The sequence below is a fragment of the Oryzias latipes genome, chromosome 11 (assembly GCF_002234675.1).
Source record: "Oryzias latipes chromosome 11, ASM223467v1".
NCBI classification, from domain to species: Eukaryota; Metazoa; Chordata; class Actinopteri; order Beloniformes; family Adrianichthyidae; genus Oryzias; species Oryzias latipes.
This window is the reverse complement of record NC_019869.2, coordinates 4,580,500-4,602,612: the sequence shown is the minus strand read 5'-3', so window position 1 is coordinate 4,602,612 and position 22,113 is coordinate 4,580,500. Positions and strand designations below refer to the sequence as shown.

Genomic DNA, 22,113 nt, shown 5'->3' with positions numbered 1-22,113 from the left:
TGATTACTCTATTTGATCTTAAGAAGTGTTATAGATTTCTTAATGTTCTTGTCTTGTCTTTGAGTTTCCTGTTGACTAGCAGAGCTGGACTTCCAGGTTTGACCAGGAGGATCCAAACGCATCAAAGAGGAGCCAGAGGAGGATAAAAGAAAGGAAGAAAAAAGGCTTTTGTGGAAAACACGATAATCCAGAGGGAGGTGAAGCCCAACAGCTGCAGAGATGTAAACAATGCAGCTGGAAGCTGAAGGAAGTGAAGCATTAAAATTAAGTTATTTAACAAAACTTTTGCACAACTTTGTACTGTCATTCTTTCCATGAATTATTCCAATCTTCTAACTATTGATAACGATGCTACATGAAGGAGAGAAACACCAGTTCTGCTTTACTAGCTAAACATGTCGTTGATAAAGAATTAACAGTATAGGATCCAAGTTTGTCTGAAACTCCAAATCATATAAAGCATCCTTGACTAACAACATGATCTAGGTTTGAAATCATAAAAATGAGCTCTCTCATAAAGTTTGTTTAAGTTTCTTAATGGTAAATTTACTATCACACTAATGCACATTTTGCAGCTTCAAACATTAAACAATATTTTGCACTTGAATTAGCCATATTTGACAGTGAAAGGCTACCATACTAAACTTGTCTGGGTCATTTAAAAAATAAAAAAAAATTAACAAACTTTTAGTAAAATGTTTGATGCAGATTTTATTTTAGCAGCGTCAGGCAAACCTACTTGGACCGTTTAGTGACAGGCCAAAGTTTTTCTCTTCAAGATAAAAGTATTTTTGTTACTTTTGAGTAAAAATACACAACTTTTTTTGTTAATTTTTCTGATATAAATGAATCTCCAACAGTATTTTTATCCATTGTGAAATCGCTCCCAGTGGTCTTTGAATTATTATGGTGCAGTTTTTAGCAAAAAGCCTGTGTCTTTTTTTTAGGACATACTTTCTGCAGAGCAGCAGAAGTTCATTAGAAATTCTCCTCTCAGGGTTGTGGGTGTGGAATAAGCCTACGTTGATATCCCAGCATTCCTTTTGTTTACAGGTTCTCCTGCTAGCTTACAGACCCTCATAACCCCAAGCTAACATTAGTGTAGCAAAAAAAAAAAAAAAAGGCAAACTAGGATCAGGACAGCTGGATAGCTGCAATATTGCTCACCGGGTGGAGATGTGAGGGGCTGTAAACTAGCAGGGAGAGTCAGGGAGACGTCAGGGCAGGATTAATCCATGCTAACAGCCCCCCCCCCCCCCCCCCCCCCCAACTCTGAAGCAAATTTCTAAAAAAACACTGTAGAAACTATGGCCTAGAAAAAAACAGGTTTCTAGATTTAGGCTAAAAATGACATAATTATAAATGAAAGACCATTGGGAATGCTTTGAAAATACATCAACAGATGATCAGAGTGGGTCTTTAAAAGTCTTGGGGGTCCATGTTCGGACTGTCACAATGTTTTTTTAACGCATCTGTGAGTCGTCCAGGCTGCTGCTGCTGCTCTGGACGCCACATTTGTGCCTCTTCAGCTGCTTATGCCAACAGAATTGTTGGTCGCAGGACGTGCAGCTGAAGCGTTTCTCCCCCGTGTGGACGACCATGTGCTGCCCCATGTTTCCTCTGTCTCTGAACTGCTTCCCACACACCGAGCAACCGAATGGCTTTTCCCCCGTGTGGCAGCGCAGGTGTCTCATCAGCGAGTCCCTGAGACCGAACACCTTCCCACACTGAAAGCAGGGGAACTGCCGTACGGCACGACGTCTGTTTTTATACGTAGGGCGTCCGGCGGTGCCAGCTTCTCTCGTTTGGCTGAGGGAGTCTCCACGGACGCAGTGGTGGAGTCTGAGCTGATGAGGCAAAGCGAATGTTTTGCTGCAGGCGGTGCAGCTGAGCGGCGGCGCTCCGGCGTGGCTCCCCATGTGTCTCTGCAGCTGCCTCTTCCAGAGAAAAACTCTGCAGCAAACTGAGCAAGTGAAGCCCTTTTCTCCTGCGTGAGCCTGCAGGTGGTTCTTCTGCGTAAAACCTTTAGTGCTGTTGGCATAACTGATGTCTTTGGGGAGCATCTGAGGTTCAGAAACATGGGAACTCTCCTCTTGAGACTGAACACATCCAGGATGTTCAGCAGATGCTGCTCCTTCATCTGCAGCCGTTTCTGCGTTGTCATCAGCGCCGTTCAGCTCTGTGTTTCCACATCGATGGTTTTTCAGCTGATAGACCCAGTTGAATCTCTGGCCACAAGTGCTGCAGCCGAGTAGTTTTTCTCCTGTGTGGCGCACCATGTGGTACCTGAGGTGCACCTTCTGAACGAACCTTTTGTTACAGAACGAGCAGACGAAGGGCTTCTCTCCAGTATGGATTCTCATGTGGGTCTTCAAATTTGAGTTTTGGCTGAACCTTTTTCCACACGCAGAGCAGCAAAATGGTTTCTGGAGGGACCGACAAAGAACTTTTTGTTCAGCACCAGGCTCAGACAAGTCTGGAATTTGGTTATTATTCCTTTGTTCTGGTTCTGCTGCTTCATAGTTCGCTCCTCCTTCATTTGGGTTTGGGTGAAACAGCGGAGAATGAGGTTTCTCGTCATCTTCTTCGCTCTTCAAAGGTATGGGGTAGGTGATCCCAGCCTCCACCAGGATCTGAATCTGCTCATCTTCCTCTTTGATGTTTGCACGATTGGGTTGCTCCTGCTCCACCCGCCTGATCTTGTCTTGGTGCTCAGGAGGAAGCCCTTCATCCCTCGCAAAAGCTTGGTTAACGTCTAAGGGGGGGAAAAAGCAGTTTTTTTTAAATAACACGTTTGTATACATAAGTAATTAAAGTGTTGTTGTTGTTGGTTTTTAAATAAAGTGCTTAAAAATAATAATTTATAGAAAAAGTCACCCTTTATTTATTTATTTGTTTATAACAAGACAACTCTATATATTTTTGCACAAATAAGGCCTTTATCCATACATCTAAATACAAGATTTAATCACAATAAATTTAGAGCCAATTTATTTAAAAAAAAAAATAAACAGAAATGTGGCGCCAAAGTACAAATTAATTCAGCTAATTCACCCAACTTTAAAGCTTTTATTTTGAAACCTAACAAACATATCCGGTATTGACAGGAAACTTTGATTTTTATTGGCGGTTTCTGAAAGAATGAAATCGTTTTTGCGTGTGTGTTTTTTTTCTTTCTCAAACTCCTCTTCACGTGTAAGCAAAACGATTTTAATTTCATAAATCTTAACTTTTCCAGGAGCAAAGACAGACACCGACCTGCTCCTGGTTTCTGCTGCTCCGCACGAGCCTGATCATCCTCCTGGCGACTGCGCCTGCGCTGGCTGTGGCGCTCCGTCTCCTCCCGATACTCCGCGATGACCGCCTCGAACAGGCCGAAGATCTCCTCTGCGGCGGCCGCCAGCCGCTGCCGGACCTGCGCCCTCAGCACCTGCGCTTTCGACATGTCTTCACCCCAGGGAAGGGATCCCAGCCGCCGCTTCTTGCTGCGCTTCCGCCGCTGCTCCCCCCGCTCGCTCCGTCCGTCACACCAACCCCTCCCTCTCTGCACGAGCCCCCTGCGCACGAGCCCCCACGAGTAATTGAATATCCAAAAAATAAAGACAATCAATTTAAAGGATTAAACTAGAGCTAAAACATGACATAGACACAAAACATGTAATCTTTTCTCAATTATTTCATCCTACTCCCTGATATTTATGTTTTTTTAAATGAAAATATATTTAATTAGACTACTGAACTTTCTGATTCTATTATTGGCACTTAAAAATTTGTCTCTGTTTAAAATCAAATCAAAATAAAAATACAAAGCTTGTTTCTTGTTTTTTTTGTTGTTTTGGGAGGAAATAATTGTCTTTGTACATAGATAAGTAAATGTTAGAGGTGGTTAGCTGATATTTCAGACAAAGAGGTAGAAGATATTCCTACTGATAGCTACATTAGACAAAAACATATTTAAATACTTCTATCTTGGATCATTTTTAGAGTCTGCATTTATTTCAAAGCAGAAGAACAAAAAAAGACACTATTTACCAATCTAACACACCTGTTTTGCATGATGCAGCTCTGTACCTTTGTGTTGTATGTAGTAATTACTGTGTGTCATCTGTCGGGGCTAAACGCCGCAGACTAAATGCCACGCTGTCTGTGATTTTTATTGATAAGCGGCGTCGGTCCGATCGATGAAAGGTCCTCTTGAATCAGACGCAGCCTGCTGTGATTGGATAAACGGGAGGTGTGTGCAGCTCCTTAAAGCACAGCAAGTCTTCTTTCTCTTTCGGCTTTTCCCATCAGGGGTCGCCACAGCGAATCATCGTTTTCCACCTCACTCTATCATGGACATCTTCTACCCTAACATTAGCCAACTTCATGTCCTCTGTTAAGACATCCATGTATCTCCTCTTTGGCCGTCCTCTTGCCCTCCTGCCAGGCAGCTCCATCTCCAACATCCTTCTACCAATATATCCACTATCCCTCCTCTGAACATGTCCAAACCATCTCAGTCTGGCTTCTCTGACTTTGTCGCTGACACAGGCAACATGAGCCGTCCCTCTGATGTACTCGTTCCTTATCCTGTCTAACCTGGTCACTCCTAAGGAGAACCTCAACATCTTCATCTCCGCTACCTCCATCTCAGCCTCTTGTCTCTGTCTCACTGCTACCGTCTCTAACCCATAGAGCAGAGCTGGTCTCACCACCGTCTTGTAAACCTTTCCTTTGAGTCTTGCTGACACTCTTCTGTCACACAACACTCCTGACACTTTCCTCCACCCGCTCCAACCTGCCTGCACTCGCCTCTTCACCTCTTTTCCACACTCCCCATCACACTGAACTGTTGACCCCAAGTACTTAAACTCCTGCACCTTCTTCACCTCAGCCCCCTGTAACCTAACGCTTCTACCTTGATCCCTCTCGTTCAGACACATGTATTCTGTCTTACTACGACTGACCTTCATGCCTCTTCTTTCCAGAGCAAACCTCCACCTCTCTAGCTGTTCCTCCACCTGCTCTCTACTCTCACTGCAAATTACAATGTCATCCGCAAACATCATTGTCCAGGGAGATTCCTGTCTTACCTCGTCTGTCAGCCTGTCCATCAGCATAGCAAACAAAAAAGGACTCAAAGCTGATCCTTGGTGTAGTCCCACCTCCACCTTGAACTCCTCTGTCTGACCTACAGCACATCTCACCACCGTCATACTTCTCTCATACATGTCCTGAACTACTCTGACATACTTCTCTGCCACTCCAGACGACCTCATACAGTACCACAGCTCCTCCCTCGGCACCCTGTCATACGCCTTCTCTAAATCTACGAACACACAATGCAGCTCCTTCTGACCTTCTCTGTACTTTTCCATCAACATTCTCAAAGCAAAAATGGCATCAGTGGTGCTCTTACGGGGCATGAAACCATACTGCTGCTCACAAATCTCCACCTTCTTCCTAAGCCTGGCTTCCACTACTCTTTCCCACAGCTTCATTGTGTGGCTCATCAACTTTATTCCTCTATAGTTGCTGCAGTTCTGCGTGTCACCCTTGTTCTTAAAGATCGGAACCAGAACGCTTCTCCTCCATTCCTCTGGCATCTTCTCACTCTCTAGAATCCTATTGAACAACCTCGTTAGAAATTCCACTGCTGTCTCTCCTAAGCACTTCCATACCTCCACAGGTAGGTCATCAGGACCAACGGCCTTTCCGCTCTTCATCCTTTTCAGAGCCTTCCTAACCTCATCCTTTCCAATCTCTGCTACTTCCTGCTCCACAACAACCACATCTTCCTCCCTTCTTTCCCTGTCATTTTCCTCGTTCATCAGCTCCTCAAAATACTCCTTCCATCTTTTCTGTACACTCTCTTGGGTTGTTAGCACCTTTCCATCTCTGTCCTTAATCACCCTTATCTGTTGCACGTCCTTCCCATCTCTGTCTCTCTGTCTGGCTAGCCTGAACAAGTCCTTTTCTCCTTCCTTTGTGTCTAACCTGTCAAATAGCTCATCGTAAGCTTTCTGTTTGGCCTTTGCCACCTCTCTCTTCACTCTACGCTGCGCTTCCTTGTACTCCTGTCTACCTTCCTCCGTCCTTTCTACATCCCACTTCCTTTTAGCCAACCTCCTCCTCTGGACGCATTCCTGTACTTCCTCATTCCACCACCAAGTCTCTTTACCGTCTTTCCTCTTTCCAGATGACACACCTAGCACCTTCCTACCTGTTTCCCTGATAATCTCTGCTGTAGTTTCCCAGTCCTCTGGAAGCTCATCCTGACCACCCAGGACCTGCCTCAACTTCTGCCTAAATTCCTCACAAGTTTCTTCATTCTGTAGCTTCCACCACTTGGTCTTCTTTTCTGTTTTCCCTCTCTTCTTCTTCCTGACCTCCAGAGTCATCTTACACACCACCATGCGGTGCTGTCTGGCTACACTCTCTCCTACCACCACTTTGCAGTCATTAACCTCTCTCAAATGACCTCGTCTACATAGGATGTAGTCCACCTGAGTACTCCTACCTCCACTTCTGTATGTCACTCTATGTTCCTCTCTCTTCTGGAAGTAAGTGTTGACTACAGCCATTTCCATCCTCTTCGCAAAGTCCACCACCATCTGTCCCTCCAGATTCCTTTCCTTCACACCAAACCTGCCCATCACCTCCTCATCACCTCTATTGCCCTCACCAACATGCCCATTAAAGTCTGCTCCAATAACAACTCTCTCTCCTCTGGGGATACTCTCTATGACCTCATCCAACTCACTCCAGAATCTCTCCTTCACTTCTAACTCACAGCCAACCTGTGGCGCATACCCACTGACTACATTCACCATCACCCCTTCAATTTCCAACTTTAGGCTCATCATCCTGTCTGAGACTCTTTTCACCTCTAGAACACTGTTTACAAACTCCCCCTTCAGAATCACTCCTACCCCGTTTCTCTTCCTATCAACACCATGATAGAACAGTTTGTATCCTCCTCCAATACTACGTGCCTTGCTGCCCTTCCACCTTGTCTCCTGCACACACAGTACATCTACCTTCCTTCTCTCCATCATGTCTGCCAGCTCTCTGCCTTTCCCTGTCATTGTGCCAACGTTAAGAGTCCCTATTCTCAAACCTATGTTCCTGCCTTTTCCCTTCTCTCTCTGGCCACGGACCCTTCTGCCTCCCCTCTTTCTTCCACCAACAGTAGTCAAATTTCCACCGACACCCTGTAGGTTAACAGCATCGGTGGCGGTCGTTGTTAACCCGGGCCTCGACCGATCCGGTATGTCTAAAGTGTTGTGGATGATTCGCATGGTTATTTTGGCAATTTTTTACGCCGGATGCCCTTCCTGACGCAACCCTCTCTATTTATCCGGGCTTGGGGCCGGCACAGAAGTTACTGGCTTGCAACCCCTGTGGCTAGATTCCTTAAAGCACAGCAAGTAAACATGAGAAAATAACAAACTGTAAATATCAGACAAACACCAAATCAAAACAAATAAAGAACACATTTTTGCCACTTCCAACCTGATTCTGCTTAATGTAAGAGCATTTAACTTGATAGTCAGAAAAACATTTGTATGTTGTGCTATTTTCATTTTGACAAACCCCCAACTGATCTCAACAGTCCCTGCATCCAAATCCTCGTTTGGTTCTCTGTCCTTTCAGTCCGCTGCAGCCGGAGACGGAAAGTATTTACAAAAAGAAAGGGGTTTTCAAAAGGTATCTAAATGAAACAAAAGAATGCCATAAGGTTATAATTTTTATGTGTTTAGACTTTTTGTGCTGCAGGTTTCTGTCCGTTTCCTGTGACCCATTTTCCTTTCTCTGAAGGTATTTATTGCCTTTTGTCAGGTCACTGTTGAAACTTAGAATATTAAAGGCTCATGCTGAGACCACCCCTCTGATCAGCAGAAGACTACGGATTTCAGAAAAAAGAAACAAAAATTCAGACTGTGCAAAGATGCGTCAGATGTAGAAGTTTAGCCGCATGGACCCCAAAACATTTCATAGCTGAAAATGGTTTTGATGAAAAAAAGACCAAATTAAAATTTGAGGTATTTTTTTCTTTTTTTAAATAAAGTGTGACTGTCATGAAAAAAGAGCCAGTAGTTAGTTTCAAGTATTTCTCCAGTTAGTCAATTGAAATTCTACGGAGCCTGTGTCCTGACATGAAAAAAAAAAAATCTCGTTCCCACAAATTAATATTTCGTTCCCATGAAATATATAGTTCTACTGGCCAGCCAGCTGCGGTATGGAATGATGTAGTTTAGGGTCGAATAGGAATGATAATATTCAGGACTTGTCTTTTATTAAGCAGTCACTTTACATCCAAAGGCTAGCAGGCTACATGCCACGTAGCCCATCCTTTGTCCTATTGTCTTTGAACGCATCACAATTACAGGGCCACGGTGATTGGTCGAGATGCATTATGGGATATGTGTGATGCATGATGGAATATGTAGCCTTCAGATGTAAAGTGACTGCTAAAGAGTATGTTATTAAAAGACAAGTCCTGAATATTATTATTCCTATTCGACCCTAAACTACAAAATCCCATAGCGCAGCTGGCTGTCCGTCTACCGGCATGACAAGCAAAAGAGCTCTGTGGCGTAGCTAGGAGCGATGTCCGGAGAATCGCTGCGGATTGGCGAAGCACAGAGCTTGGGCATCCTAAATCGTATGATATTTTTCTTATTTTCATTGGGACAATAATAAATTGACGATTCTTGTTTTTCTTTTTCCTTTCTTAAATGAATGTGGGTCACAGAGACACGGACGTTACCACTGAAAGCGGCAGGACAGAGAGAATATCCGTGTTTATGAATGGCTTATGACGTGAATAATTATTTCGTTTGCACGAATGAATTATTTTGAGGGAACGAAATAGTATTTCGTGGGAACGGTATATTAATTTGTGGGAACGAGATATATTTTATTTTTTCCATGTCAGGACACGGGCTCCGGAAAATACTATTTGTCTTTGTTTATGATAAAGGTTTTGTAGATTTGTCAGTTAAAAGTAAAATTAAATCATTGTTAAAAAAAAAAGACATTGTTGTTAAATAAACTGCAATCATGGAGACGGTCAGATGAATTTCACACATTTATTCAATAAACTGAAATGACTTAAACAACTAAAAAAGACTTTAGAACTACAAGACTGATTAAAAATAATTTAAAAAGAAAAACATAAATGATCAGGAAATAGATAAATGAATCCATGGAGCTTCAGTCAATGAGGGTGAATAAAAAAAAACCCCGAAAAGAAACCAGGTGTGAGAACCGACATGTAAACCTTAACCAACTTGCAGAAATGAAAACTGAAAATAGCCGACAGCTGGAGAGAATAAACTGTTATTTCACTATTTAGGTGCTTGCATGTGTTGACAAGTCTAAAGTTAAAAAAAACTGTTTTAATTAGGGAAATGTGTCCTTAAATAAGGTAAAAATCCTCAAAATTAGTACATGGTTTGTGGCACCAAACATATATATTTACTGGTAATAAAATTGTGATCAGGATCTTCAAAGAGTTTTGACTGTAAATGTTTTATCATCTGCAAACGTCATGTAAATATATTCTATCAGACATTTTGCTCACGTCTTCAGATGTATTTTGCCATCAAATAAATGGAGTTATGAAGCTTTATGAAGAAACTTTATTAACAAAAATAAACGTTTCTGAAAGGCGGAGAGAGAAACTTTGAAAAGAAAGACACAAACATGCACAGAGAAGTATGCATGGCGGCGCTTTTGGCGCCCGCCATGGTGAGGACAGCCAGTGGTTTGTCCAACCAGCTGATTTACAGGTCCAGTTTGGAGGTCCTCACGGGCGTGGAGGCACAGGTGAGAGTTCAGTAGCAGCGCAGGAAGAAGGTGTTGCAGGCTGTTCCACGCAGGCAGTCACAGAGACGCCCGATGCGAGGCCCATGTTTCATGGCGCAGCGCTCGCCTACGTCACACTGGGAGAACAAAGACGACCTTCAGTTCTGTGACGAGGCTTCAAAAGCACTAAAAAATAACTGCTAACAGTGTCAGAAAAGGATGAAAATAACTGCTTTTCTGACCTCTTTACAGCTGGACTGTGAAACATATTTTCCTATAAACTCATGGAGGTCCTCAACACAGTCCTAGATTTGTGCCTTTATATCTTCAAGATGGTTTATTTTTGCTACTCTGCAGCTTTTATACACCCCTGTATTGAGGTCTTTGTTACAACAAGGATCTCAGGAGCGTCAGACGAGCCTTGTTCTCACCCGTGGGATGACGCTGGCTTTCTTCTCCACAGAGAGGCCCACGCTGCTGTCAGCTTCGTCCAGGAGACCCTGCAGAGCTTCAGCCTGGAGATGCAAACAGGCCGTCAGAGAGACCACAACAGGTCAACGAGACCCAGCTTCTCAGAGTTTGCAACTCAGACTCACTGTATATAGCATCAAAAAGGCCTAATTCCCAAAGAAAACATTATTAAACTTATGTATTTTTTGATGGCCAAATGTTGAAGCTATTTATTTGTTTGCACTGCAAAAATGTGTCACATAAAAAAAATCTTATCAAGAAAGTTCTTCAATCTTAGTTTAAGAAAACATGTCTTAGTGACTAGAATTTCTTCCTTAAAATAAGAATTTTACTTCATTGTCAGATTTGTTTTTGATTATTTAAAGAAGAAATGTTCAAAGAATTTATGACTTATTTCTAGGGGGCATGTTTTTGCAGTGTATTTATGTTCTAAAATGAGATATTTTTCCATTTTCTTTGTTTCTCCTACATTTGATTGATTAAAATCTTTTTGCATTTCTTGTCTGAAGTCTGGAACTTTATCCTCACATTGAACCAAGCTGCAGCTTCACACATTAGTAAAGCACTAACTGCCGCATTTTGTACAAAAAAAATTGTTAATAAAAGCAACAAAAAACTCGTGAAAAGACATTTTAAAAATGATATTTTGGTATTTGGCAGTGGTCAGGATCTTTAAAGTGGTAACTGCTGTACACAAAAGTTACAAGCTTCTCTTGTCTTGCCCATTAAGATAGTTTGGAATTTGTTTATTTCAAGCAATCAAAATAAATAGATATACATAGATATATTAAACTTAGGATAATTAGCCATGATTTGATTGGAGAAATGGAAAAATGAGATAATAAAATAAGAAAAAATCTATTTACATGCATGCATATGTCAATGTTGCTATTATAATTACACTTTATCATAAATAAATCCATTTGTATCTATAAATAGAACACATGACACACAGAAAAACAATTAAAGTTTGCCAAGAGAATTTAATCTATCATTGTTTAAATTATATTTTAACAGTTATAATCTGTAATTTGACGCTTTCTCAATTTTACCAATGATTGAAGTTGCAAAGAAAATGTCATTAAAGAAGTCAAATAATTGTGGAAACTATTGCGTTTTGTTGTTTTCTTGTCACAGTGACCTTTGAATGACATTCTTGGCTTTATCAGACAAACCTTTTTGACAAACAAAAGGCTTTTTTCATTACCTTCATTCTTGGTCCAAAAATACTCATTTGATTTTTTAATAAAGAGCTTTTTTCCATTTTCTTCACCCCAGTAAACAACAAGTGTGCAATTTTAAGAGTTACTGACATTTTCTTTTTATGACTCTTTTATATTTTGTTTTAAATATAATATTTGAAATATTAAAATGGACAAATCGCTGGCAAATTATCTGTAATTTCTCCCTAAACTTCTGTTTCAGATATGACTTTCATTTAAAAATTCTTTATTATACCAAAAGAAATTAAAAAAAAACTACCAGTTACCATCAAGGATTATTAGCATAAAGTAATCTAGTTAAAAGCAAATCTATTAAACTAAATCTATTTAATACAAATAAAACAATTTTAGCTCCAGGAAAAAAATCCATGTCATTTTTGAATCTTTCACTCCTTAGACATTAGATTTTTGGAAATACTAAACTACTCAAGCGGGGGAAAAAGTATTTTACTTTGAAATATTTTTGTCTAATCTCACTTCCTGCAGCTTCTACTGATGATTTTAGGGGGAGAAAAAAAATCACTCACCAGTTCATTGGTTGTGAGTCCCAGAGCCGGCTCGGAAAGCTGCTGATTTTCGGACGACCTCTGACCCTGACACACCGATGCCATGACGGTCAGACAGACGGACAGGTAGACCACCGCTCGCATGCTCTCCATCTCCAAACCTAAAAAGCCCAGACAGGAGCATCAAGCAGAGAAAGACACCTCCTGTCTTGAATGAAAATGGATGTGAACTCACCTGAATTGTCTCTGAAGCTGTTTTCTTCAAACGTTTTGAGAGAACTTTCCTTGGTTCTGTCCTCAGCGAATCGACTTTGTGCTTTTCCTGTGCTTCTCCTTGGAGTTTTTACTTTTCTTTCTTGGCAATAGGCTGAAGTTTCTGCTGTATTTATACCTGCTGCTGCTCCTCCTCCTCCTCCTCCTCCTGCTGTGATGCTGTTCGCTCACGTTATTCATGCATGCAGCTCATCAGATAAGCGTGTGGATGCGTCTTCCAGTGATTGATGGTCCATTTGCGCGTTAATATGAAACAGCTCGCTGTTTTCATGTGGGCTCCTGCTGTGCAAGGAGCAGAGGTCAGGGGGGGAGAAGCTGCTGCGAGGAGCCGGGCCGGCACTTTTATGACTAATAAAGGGGAAACGTTTTGTGCTAATGTCAGGAGGTACCTGACGCGTCCGTACATGGTGGAAAACGAACAAATATACAAGGACACAAATAAACGGGATCCCTCTATGATCTATAATTGCATTTTTTGTAATAAATTCAAAATTAGATTGTGATTTTTTTGGACAAATTTGTGTCTTTACCTGCTTATTTTCTGTATATTTGAGGATTTTTACATATTTTATCTTTTTTTGGAGGTAATTTTCTTCTCAATTTGAAATTTTATATGTCCTGCACTGCAAAGGACCACATTGTTTTTGCGCCTCCGCCACACCAACAACTCACCAACCAAAAAAAAAAAAAAAAAAAAAAGATGATGACATCACAACAGGAGAAACCGTCAGAAAAATGAATGGGACTCAAAAACACTTACACAACCAATACACACGTCTCTTCAAGGGAATCCAGTTTTGAAATTATTATGGGATGGCCACAGGATGTACAGCTTGACAGTCTTTTTTTTTTTTCTAAAGTATGAAAAATGATTTCCACAATTTTACACCACATCGGAAAAAAAGATTTTGTTCAAGCGACCATCACGAAATTTTACAAATACGCAGGCAGCTTCTTAAGTCTACAGCCACAACCAAAGCTTGGTTGACCTTTGACCTCAGGGAATGGCCGCCATCTTGAATTAAAAAGAAAAAGAAAAGACCTTTAGTCCCTTCTATAAATTTAAACTCCTTGTAGGGATGCTGATTTATCACCTCATAACTCCTGGAGCATCATTGGGAAGTTACATGAATGTCGTAGATTTTGAAAGGCATTAGCGTGCCGCGCTTGTAAAGTGGCGTTCTCTTCATGCTCGCACGTTTTTTTATAAGACAATTGGGAAACTTTAATACTCGAATCGTTGGCTCAAGCTGAATAAAACGATATGACATACAAGGAAAACATATTAGAAATGTGGGCGTGGTTAACGAAAAACTTCTGTTGCCAAGGAAATTTGAAAATTTACTTTTGCCGATTCTTCTAAAAATTACCCAGACCTGTTGGTCACCCCCAGACGACCAAAAAATCAAATGGTTGCTATGGTGATAAAACCAATAAAAAAGTCTGTTTATTTTTTCCCCCATGAATTTGTCATGTGCAGCTCTGCTGGCAGAGGCAGAATTTAGGGATGCTTAGCTATTAAGGGCCGGTAAAAAGGGGATGATTGGCAGGGGCAGACAGATCGGGTTGTACCTGCGGGTTGTACAATGCTGCTTTAATTTTTCATTATTTTATGTTTTTGTTTCTTTTTAAGCTTTACATTAAAATATTTATTTTAGCAGCTCCACTATAAATTTTGACACAAATCTGTTTTTGAGGCTAATTTAATAAAAAAAAATCCCTGCAAATAGTTATTCTAAATATAGTATATTATCTAGTTAAAATGTGTATTTGCGATCTGTGAGGCTGTAGTGATTGAGGATTAAAAAACAAGTGATAAAAGCAAATGTTTGCCTGTTTGGGCTGGGTCTAAACTTGGACACAAAGTGGTGTCCTCCTGCAATTCCAAAATCTCTGTCTGCTTGCCGGAGGTCAAAGGTGAGAATCCCAGAGGACTCTCTGCATCATGCAGCTTGGACGCGATGCGGCTGACCTCAGGTCAGGTCCTGGTTTAATGGTGACGCAGAGAAAAAGGGTTTTTGCCCTTTTCCTTGTCTGATTTGCATCGTGCAGCAACCTGCAACTTGGCTCGTTTGCTCTGCTTTCATCTCCGCTTTCATTATTGCTTAAATGTCAGACCACCAAAAAACGACTATCTCCCTGGCGGCTTCGCTGCGGCTGCTTCCACATCCAATGGTGCCTTTCTGCACAAAGCTACAAAATAGGAAGAAGTGCTAATTTTTTCTACAAATGTCCAAAATCAAGTGAGAATTAAAAAAAAATACATAGATTGTACAACAAAAAACTCATAGAATTTGGGTGAAGCATCAAAATCAAGTGAATAACTTGATAAGTTCCACCTTTTTGAAACACCTGTTCTTCAAAATAAAAGCTTTGAGGGCCTGAACTGTAAACAATGGCAAATATAAACATTTGACATTTCAAATATGTGTTGATTCTTATATGCCTAAAATATACTTATGCACTAATGTGCTTTACGGAGAACCCTGAACTATTATTGTAATGATGCTTAGACATTATTAACATTATTTAAATAGATGCAAATACGTTTTTTTGTTATTTTTGTATTAAGTTTTTTTGAATGTCCAACATGAAAAATCAGTTTAAAACAGGATTAAAGTTAATTTTTTGCTGAATAATGCCAGAATCTAAATTTATAAAAGTAAGCGGTTTTTTTACAGACACTTTTGAAAATCATTTATATACAAAAACCACCAAAACTCCTAATCCGTTTCCACAAATAAACCAGTCAGGTATACGAGACCATTATATATTATGCAACGAACACACAAGCCAAATTAAAAATCAATAAATAGCTCACTTATAATCTTATCGACAACATTTTTTTTTCTAAGACTGGATATCTTAACTGAAGAAAACATTAATTATTTATAAACGTTCTCAAAGTAAATTAAAAAGTTGTGTGCCAAAATTTTAGGCAGAGAGACTGCAAGAGGAAGTTTGCAGATAAAAGTAAATTGAAGTGTTTATTGGCAAATAAAAACTCTAATATCTAATAAAAACTATAAATTAACAGATTGTAGCATTCGTCTCTGCTACAATAGCTTGAATTTGCAATCGTTCTGCCTCCCTTGATTTTGTTTTTTTAAGGTGCGGCTTTAGTTGGCAGCTTCTTAAAGGCGTACAGTTGGAGGGTTATTCATATGAGCTTTGACAATTTTGATTTAACCATCCACACCTTTGATTAAACCCTTGAAATTGAACTTGTGTAGCTTTAAACTCATTATATAGTATCATAATGCTACATTAAATTCTTTACCTTTAATACCAATAGATCAGAATTATTTATTTTCGTCCAAAGTATTTTAGCAGTTTGCTTTTAAATTTAGCTGCTTTAGCCCTTGTGCTGTCTTAGATGACCCCCCACCCTTACATTGACGTGTTATTTCTACCATCACAAAGGTGGATAAAGGTGGAAAGATTTCATGTAATCCATGGACACCAGTGAAGATCACAAATCATTTAAGAAAAAAGGTTCAGAGCACTGTCTAGTGGGTCTAGATGACCCACCTCCCAATGTTAAAGTGGCTAGGATACCACAAGGGTTAGTGTCGCTCTCTGATGAAGCTTTAAGTTTTTCTCTAAATAGCCTGTTTTTTGGTGAGTTTTGGCGCCACCTGTTGGTCACCAGCTGTATCTTCAGCTCAAGTTTAAGATTAAACCCAAAGTTTTTTGACAGTCTTTTTTATTTTTATTTACTTTAGTTTTTTTTACCACGAGGTCATCTCAGTGGCCATGTGGAGAGTGTCTGCCCTGAGATTGGAAGGTAGTGCGTTCAAGTCCATGGCAGAGTCAAACCGAAGATTCTAAAAAAAGTGATCCAATGCCTCCCTGCTTGACACTCTACTTTAAGGGGTTGGATTGGGGGGTTAACCCACTCCCCCAAGGGTTGGGTAGAAAGGGAGAATACATTTTACCCACCCAGGCGGATGTCCCTCTAACTTCAAGTATTTTTCACTAACTGTTTCATGTCAACCAAGCAGCTTCCAAGATCTTTTTGACTTAATCAAGCCACAGTGTCCACAATCCACCAAGAACAACAAGCCGTAAACTCATATCTCTCCAGGCCACAAGGGCCGGTGTGTGTCTGCGTGATCTCCAGATATTCAAGCTAATTCAGTTGTGACTAGCAAATGAGAACATGCCAGAGCAGGGTATGTTGGAAAACATCCAGGAGTACAGCCCCTCGAGGCCCGGAGTCGCCCATCCCTGGTCCAGATCGCAATCCAGTCACACACAGTCTAAAAGAATTGCTCAGATGTTCAGGCTTAACTCTTAGTGTTGTGTATCTTTCCATCTTACATCATTGGATCTCCATACTTGGTCCCCGAATCGATAAATAACACATTCCTTTGTGGCGATATGATTCATTCCAATACCTGCGCTGATACGATCTAGATATTTATTAATCATTCTGCATTTAAGATTGTAAAAGAAAATGCCTCTACACAGAGAAACTAATTTATATTTTAAGCAACAAAAACAAAACAACTTTCACATAACAGCTTCAAAGATAAAAACCTGCCAACGAACAAAACAATCGAATTTCTTCGCGTGTTGTTTGCACACATCCCTCTCTGCAGTTCCCCTTCAGTCAATAACCAGTACAACTGCATTGATAGAAAGGCTAACAACAAGGACACAACAGAAGACAAACTGCTCAATGATCAATATTCCTATATTATTATCGACATAGTCTTGTTTGTATCTTTGGTTTTCAATGGATACTGCTGTTACTCCCAGTTCTAGATTGATTTTTCAATACCTATTGGTATCTTTATTAATCATATAAACGCACCTGAGTTAATTTAAAACAATAATGTGAGTTAACATACTTATCAAAATGCTTAAACACATAGAAATAAATAAACTAAAAGTAGAAAAATACCTTGAAGATTTGTATAAACACTTTGAATACTAGAAGATGAAGAGGAAGGTTTTGTTTGTAGCTGCTGTTTAGACTGAAATCGCTTTATTTTGTGCTGAAACAGGCCTTTACATGGCTGAAGATGGGAGAAATGTTTACAAAAATTCACAACTTTTTACCGATTTAATTTACTTTTTTTATTCTTTCCAATTGTTGTCTTCTTTAGTTTGTGTTTTGTTTTAAATTGTTGAAATAAAGTAATTTAAAAATGTAAAACTATACAGATATTGCTACGGATGTGCAAGCTACTTTTGATTGTATTGGGGTTTTTTTGTAGTAAGGATGGAATTTTGACAACGTTGTGTTTAAAGGATGTGTAAGGGTTTTTATACGGGTCAGAGCTGGAAAAAAACCCGCAGGTAAAGATGAATGTCCGCTCAACAGTGGAGGCTGAGGCTGATGTCGACGTACGCAGTGTTTATTCAGGAAACCCAGAGAGCTAGAGGACAGGATGACCTCCCGCTGAGGCGCCTTGGGTTTGGTCACCTTCAGGAGAAAAATGAGCGCCAGAATACATTAAACACATGGCCTTGTGCTTCTTCAGACACTCGGAACTGAAAAATGCTTTCCCACCGCCGTTCGGTTGTTATCAGAAAAAGTTGAGGTCATCTGGCTGGAGGAAAGTCAGTTCTGGAAACCAAAGACTCACTTGATGGAAACTTAGGAACCAGAAAAAACTATTTGAAAAGAGACGTCTAAAAACATGGGCCACCATTGATGGCGTTATTGATTTAAATCAGGTGTGAAGGAGACGTGCAGCGGTGAACACAAATCTGAATAAACGCATAAAACAAAACAAAATCGTGATCCAAAAAAGAACATTTTAGATGTTTTGTTTTTATTGAATTTATTCTTAGTTTACACTGAGCTCAAAGATTGAGACAAAACAAGCAGTTAAATGACAAAATGTTTAAAAAAAATGTCTCTCTTTCAGGATCGGAGCATCATATTTTAATGAAACCATATAAATAGATTTTTGTTTATAAGAATACCACAATATTGTTTTATGTATGCGTTTGAGCCTATCTCTTAGATTTAGGCTGTGACTCATTTTTTTAATGAGTGACAGTTCAGTTAGTTTGTTTTAAAATGCAAGTTTGCTTTAAAACGTAAAGGTTGCTGCAATCTAATTTTTTAAAACATTTTCTGTATTTTCTCTGATAAATTTGAATCCATTACACTCACTTTTCCTAAAGGATTATGGGATTTTCTTCATTTTAAAGTTTGAAAAGCGTATTTGTAATGTAAACACAAGTTTACCAGCTTCTAATATTTAGGGAGAAAACTATGCCATGGAGTTTTTTATGGTTTTAAATCAAAAAAAGGAAGCAAAGTCTTCATAAATAAGGATTTTATATATATAAAATATATACTCAAAAGAAACGCAAAAATATGGAGTTTTATTTTGAAAATCTGGTTAATTCTGTTAATTATTTTTCTCTTCTTCTCCTTTTTCTTACTTGCTTTATTTCTGTAGTTGGTTTATCTGGAGCAATGCAAAAAGTTGCTTATTTTAAAAATGTTTTTATTGATTTTATTTATATGAGATTATATAAATACAGTTTCACGCTGCAGGAATTTTAGCACCAATTTAGTTAAAGTCTCCAGTACCTGAGGATAATTAATTCTTGTTTTAATCCTTGATTATTTGCTTCATTTGTATAAAGAAGACAAAAAAATGAGCATCTGAGTAACATTTTTTAACGTTTTAAAGAATTTGAGCAGCTGAGTCCTGAGTCCACAACCTATTAACTCTTTTTTAATTACAAGTTTCTCTCGTGTGAACAAAAAGCAAAAAGTCAATCAGCTGATAATCAGAGAAAGCCTAAAAAAATCCTTAAAAAATGACCATCAAAAGGGTGAAAAAATAAATCTCCAGTCTAGATTTGTGTGTCCTCCCCAAAAAGGCTCTGAGATGTGACCTTTTGTGTAATCCACAACACAATTTGTGTGCATGAAATCATGTAAATCTAAACTCTAACGCGAGAATGTCTCTGCTGCCCGACAGAGAACCAGAACTTTCTGCTGTGGCGTTTCAGACGTCTCTGCTGCTGTCCGTTCAGCGAAGGTCACCGGCAACCTGGAACATCAGAGACGCCTTTCATCTTCGTGCTCTTTGCAAATGCACGGTGGTCTGACTGTTCGGCGTGATGCGTTCCGATGTTACCGCCAACAGAAAGTCAGCTCTGCAGGAATAACATCTAATCTCTGCTGGAAAAGCGATAGGGAGACATTTTTCACTTTCAGGAGACTTGGCAGACAATGATTCTGCATAAAGGACATTTCTCCAAGCAAGCTGGACTGTTGGGTAGCACGTTTGTGCAAAAGTCACGTCTTCATAAAGAAGATATACCTGCCTGTTGGGGCATTTTTACTTCAGACTGACAGTAATGTAGACAAAAGAGGACATTTGGGAATCAAAATCATGTTTAAATGTTCATCAGTTCTTGTCTTTGCTATATGTTAAAGAAATTTGATAATTTTGAGCACGATGAAAGACAAATGTGAAACAAGAAGCTTTAGAGTCCTCAGTGAAAGGCCAACGTTTGACTGGTTTCGTGCAAACTCCTTCTGGACTGAAATATCCGCCTCCCTGGAGGCTTCGCCACCTCCTGTGGCGGTCAGCACTCTCAGCGAGTTCCGACACTGACGGACCGCTTCTCGTTAACAGACATCACGGTCAAACCTGCATCATTAGCAAACGTGTCACCTCCAGAAATAAACGTGTGAAGCTGCTCGGTCCGTCGCATCACAACATGACGGTTGGGTAGAAAAATTGGGATCAAAGTGAGTCAGAACTTCCTACTGGACACGGACACATCTATCCATCTTGGCTGTTTCTATGGAGTCAACCATCTATGAGGTTCCATTTGTGCCAAAAATTTGTACATAGACATGAACGAATTTTCAATGAACTTGTTTAATAGACATAGACAATGGACCATAGACATAGACAGTGGACGCAAAAACATATTTTCATATTTTTGGCACAAATGGAACCTCATAATAGACATCCATCCACACAGATCTATTCCACATTACCATGCAGACCTCTAGTGAACAGTTTTCCTGCAGCTAACAGTCCCATCATGCCTTGCGCATTGTACACAATCCGCCATATTTCTTGAGGAGGGTAACCAGGTAATTAAGTAACAATAAATAATTTAGAAGGTGGATTAATGGTGGTATTATGTGCTCTAGGGGTCAACTTTCAAGCTGTCAATAATGCAACAGAGGACAGTATTCGTCTGCAATGCTAAAGGACGTTGAAAAATGGTATTACTTTGGTTGAAGTCCCTGTTCAAAGTAGACTTGTTCAAGTATTTTTATAGCCCGGGTAGCTGCACCCTGTTTCTGTCTGCAGTTTTATTTGAGAGGATTTTTGTGTTTCCGATGTCCTTACTTGGATTTTGATTTGTAAGATTGTTGAAACATGAGGCCCTGCTCCTCTGATACTGCTGAGTGTTGTTCAAAATTGTAAAAAACTTGACACAGTGCTGGTTGCTCATGAAGACAAACCCTAAATAACCAATTGTACATTTTCTGGCTTACCTCACGGTGAGAAGACCCCGGTTCAAATCCCGACTGGGTCTTTTGTGTTTCCACGTTCTCCTCATGCATGTGTGGGTTTTCTCCAGCTTCCTCTCACAGTTCCAAAACATGCTGCATGGGTTAATTGATTATTATGAATTGCCTCTAGGTGTGAGTGTATGGCCCTTTGCCCAAAAGCAGGTGACCCTGACAGGAATTCTGCAGATGGATGGAGGAATGTTTATTTATTATTTATTTGTTTTAAATGCTCTAATAGGTAAAAAAAAATAGATGGCTTCTAGTACACGTGTAGGTGACCTCAATATGCAGACGTCTTTCAGAAGAATTTTCATTTCAGATTCTGCTGGTGCATGAGCCAACAAAGACTTTGAGAAGGGGAAAGGGTTAAAATGGCATTGAACATGCAAACCAGTTCCTTTTTATTAAGATTCTGTGGAAATTTAAGTGGAAGAGACACTTTTAATTAAAAGTTTTCAAAGACATAATTGCATGAAAAAGTTATGTCAGGCTGAAGCACAGTGGTGGAAGTGTCATGGTTTGGGCATGGCTGGATTCTCAGCAATGGGCTACATGAATTAAATTTTAATATAAACTCGGCATTAGATACGAACATACAGTAAATAATTTACCTGCATTTAAATGTTTTTTTTTTTAATCGTGAAGAAAGATTCCAGATCTAGCATTTTTGGGTGAAATTAGCGAATTAAAAAAATCCACTGAAATGTAAATATTTTGATCAAACTGCCCAAAAAAAATGCAAATTATGCTCAACATGTAAAAATGTTAAAAAGTTATGATTATACAGTTTTTAAGCAAAATCCAAAAACCTGTGTTGTTTTCGAGGACATAGTTTCTGCAGAGCAGCAGGTGCTCATCAGAAACCTCTGAGTTGTGGATGGGATTGTTGGCCTGGAAGTAAGCCTCCGTTTATTTCCCATCATGCCTTTGTTTACACTCTCTCCCGCTAGCTTACAGCCCCTCGAACCAGCATCGCTACAAAAACGATTTAAATGAAGAAATACTCAAAACACAGTTTGAAATTCTCATATATATGTACTCCTTCATGAAAGACATGCTACAAGAATGTGTTAAAAACCCCAGTTTTATTGGAAATGGTCCATAAAGAAAGGTTTTTTATAGTTATTGTCATCTCTTGAGGTATTTATTCATCTGTTGACCAACAGTCTAAATTTTTTCTCTGGTTTGCACAGTTTAAAAATGAAGTCTCCTGTGAAAGACTTACTGAGAACATTTGTCTTTGAAAGATATTCAAGTTCTGTTCTCCTGGGAGGAAACTATTATGATATTTTAAAAATGTTTTTTATAGGTTTTGCAAGAGGGACCG

The 22,113-nt window shown here is 39.6% G+C and overlaps 2 protein-coding genes across 2 annotated transcripts; both read right to left on the bottom strand.

The window, feature by feature from the left end:
* Positions 1-1,329: 1,329 nt before the first annotated feature.
* On the bottom strand, positions 1,330-3,805 carry LOC101163015 (gastrula zinc finger protein XlCGF57.1). Its single transcript, XM_004073921.4, has 2 exons — positions 3,259-3,805; positions 1,330-2,755 (listed from the first exon to the last, which is right to left on the bottom strand). The coding sequence occupies exons 1-2, from the start codon at positions 3,443-3,445 to the stop codon at positions 1,464-1,466; spliced, it is 1,479 nt and encodes a 492-aa protein (XP_004073969.1). The 5' UTR covers positions 3,446-3,805; the 3' UTR covers positions 1,330-1,463.
* Positions 3,806-9,613: 5,808 nt separating this feature from the next.
* Positions 9,614-12,356, bottom strand: LOC100533500 (cocaine- and amphetamine-regulated transcript ch11). The gene is given in 4 exon segments (NM_001204782.1): positions 9,614-9,932; positions 10,227-10,310; positions 12,017-12,156; positions 12,231-12,356. Coding segments are annotated over 3 exon segments (324 nt in total). The 5' UTR covers positions 12,149-12,156; positions 12,231-12,356; the 3' UTR covers positions 9,614-9,824.
* Positions 12,357-22,113: the final 9,757 nt, after the last annotated feature.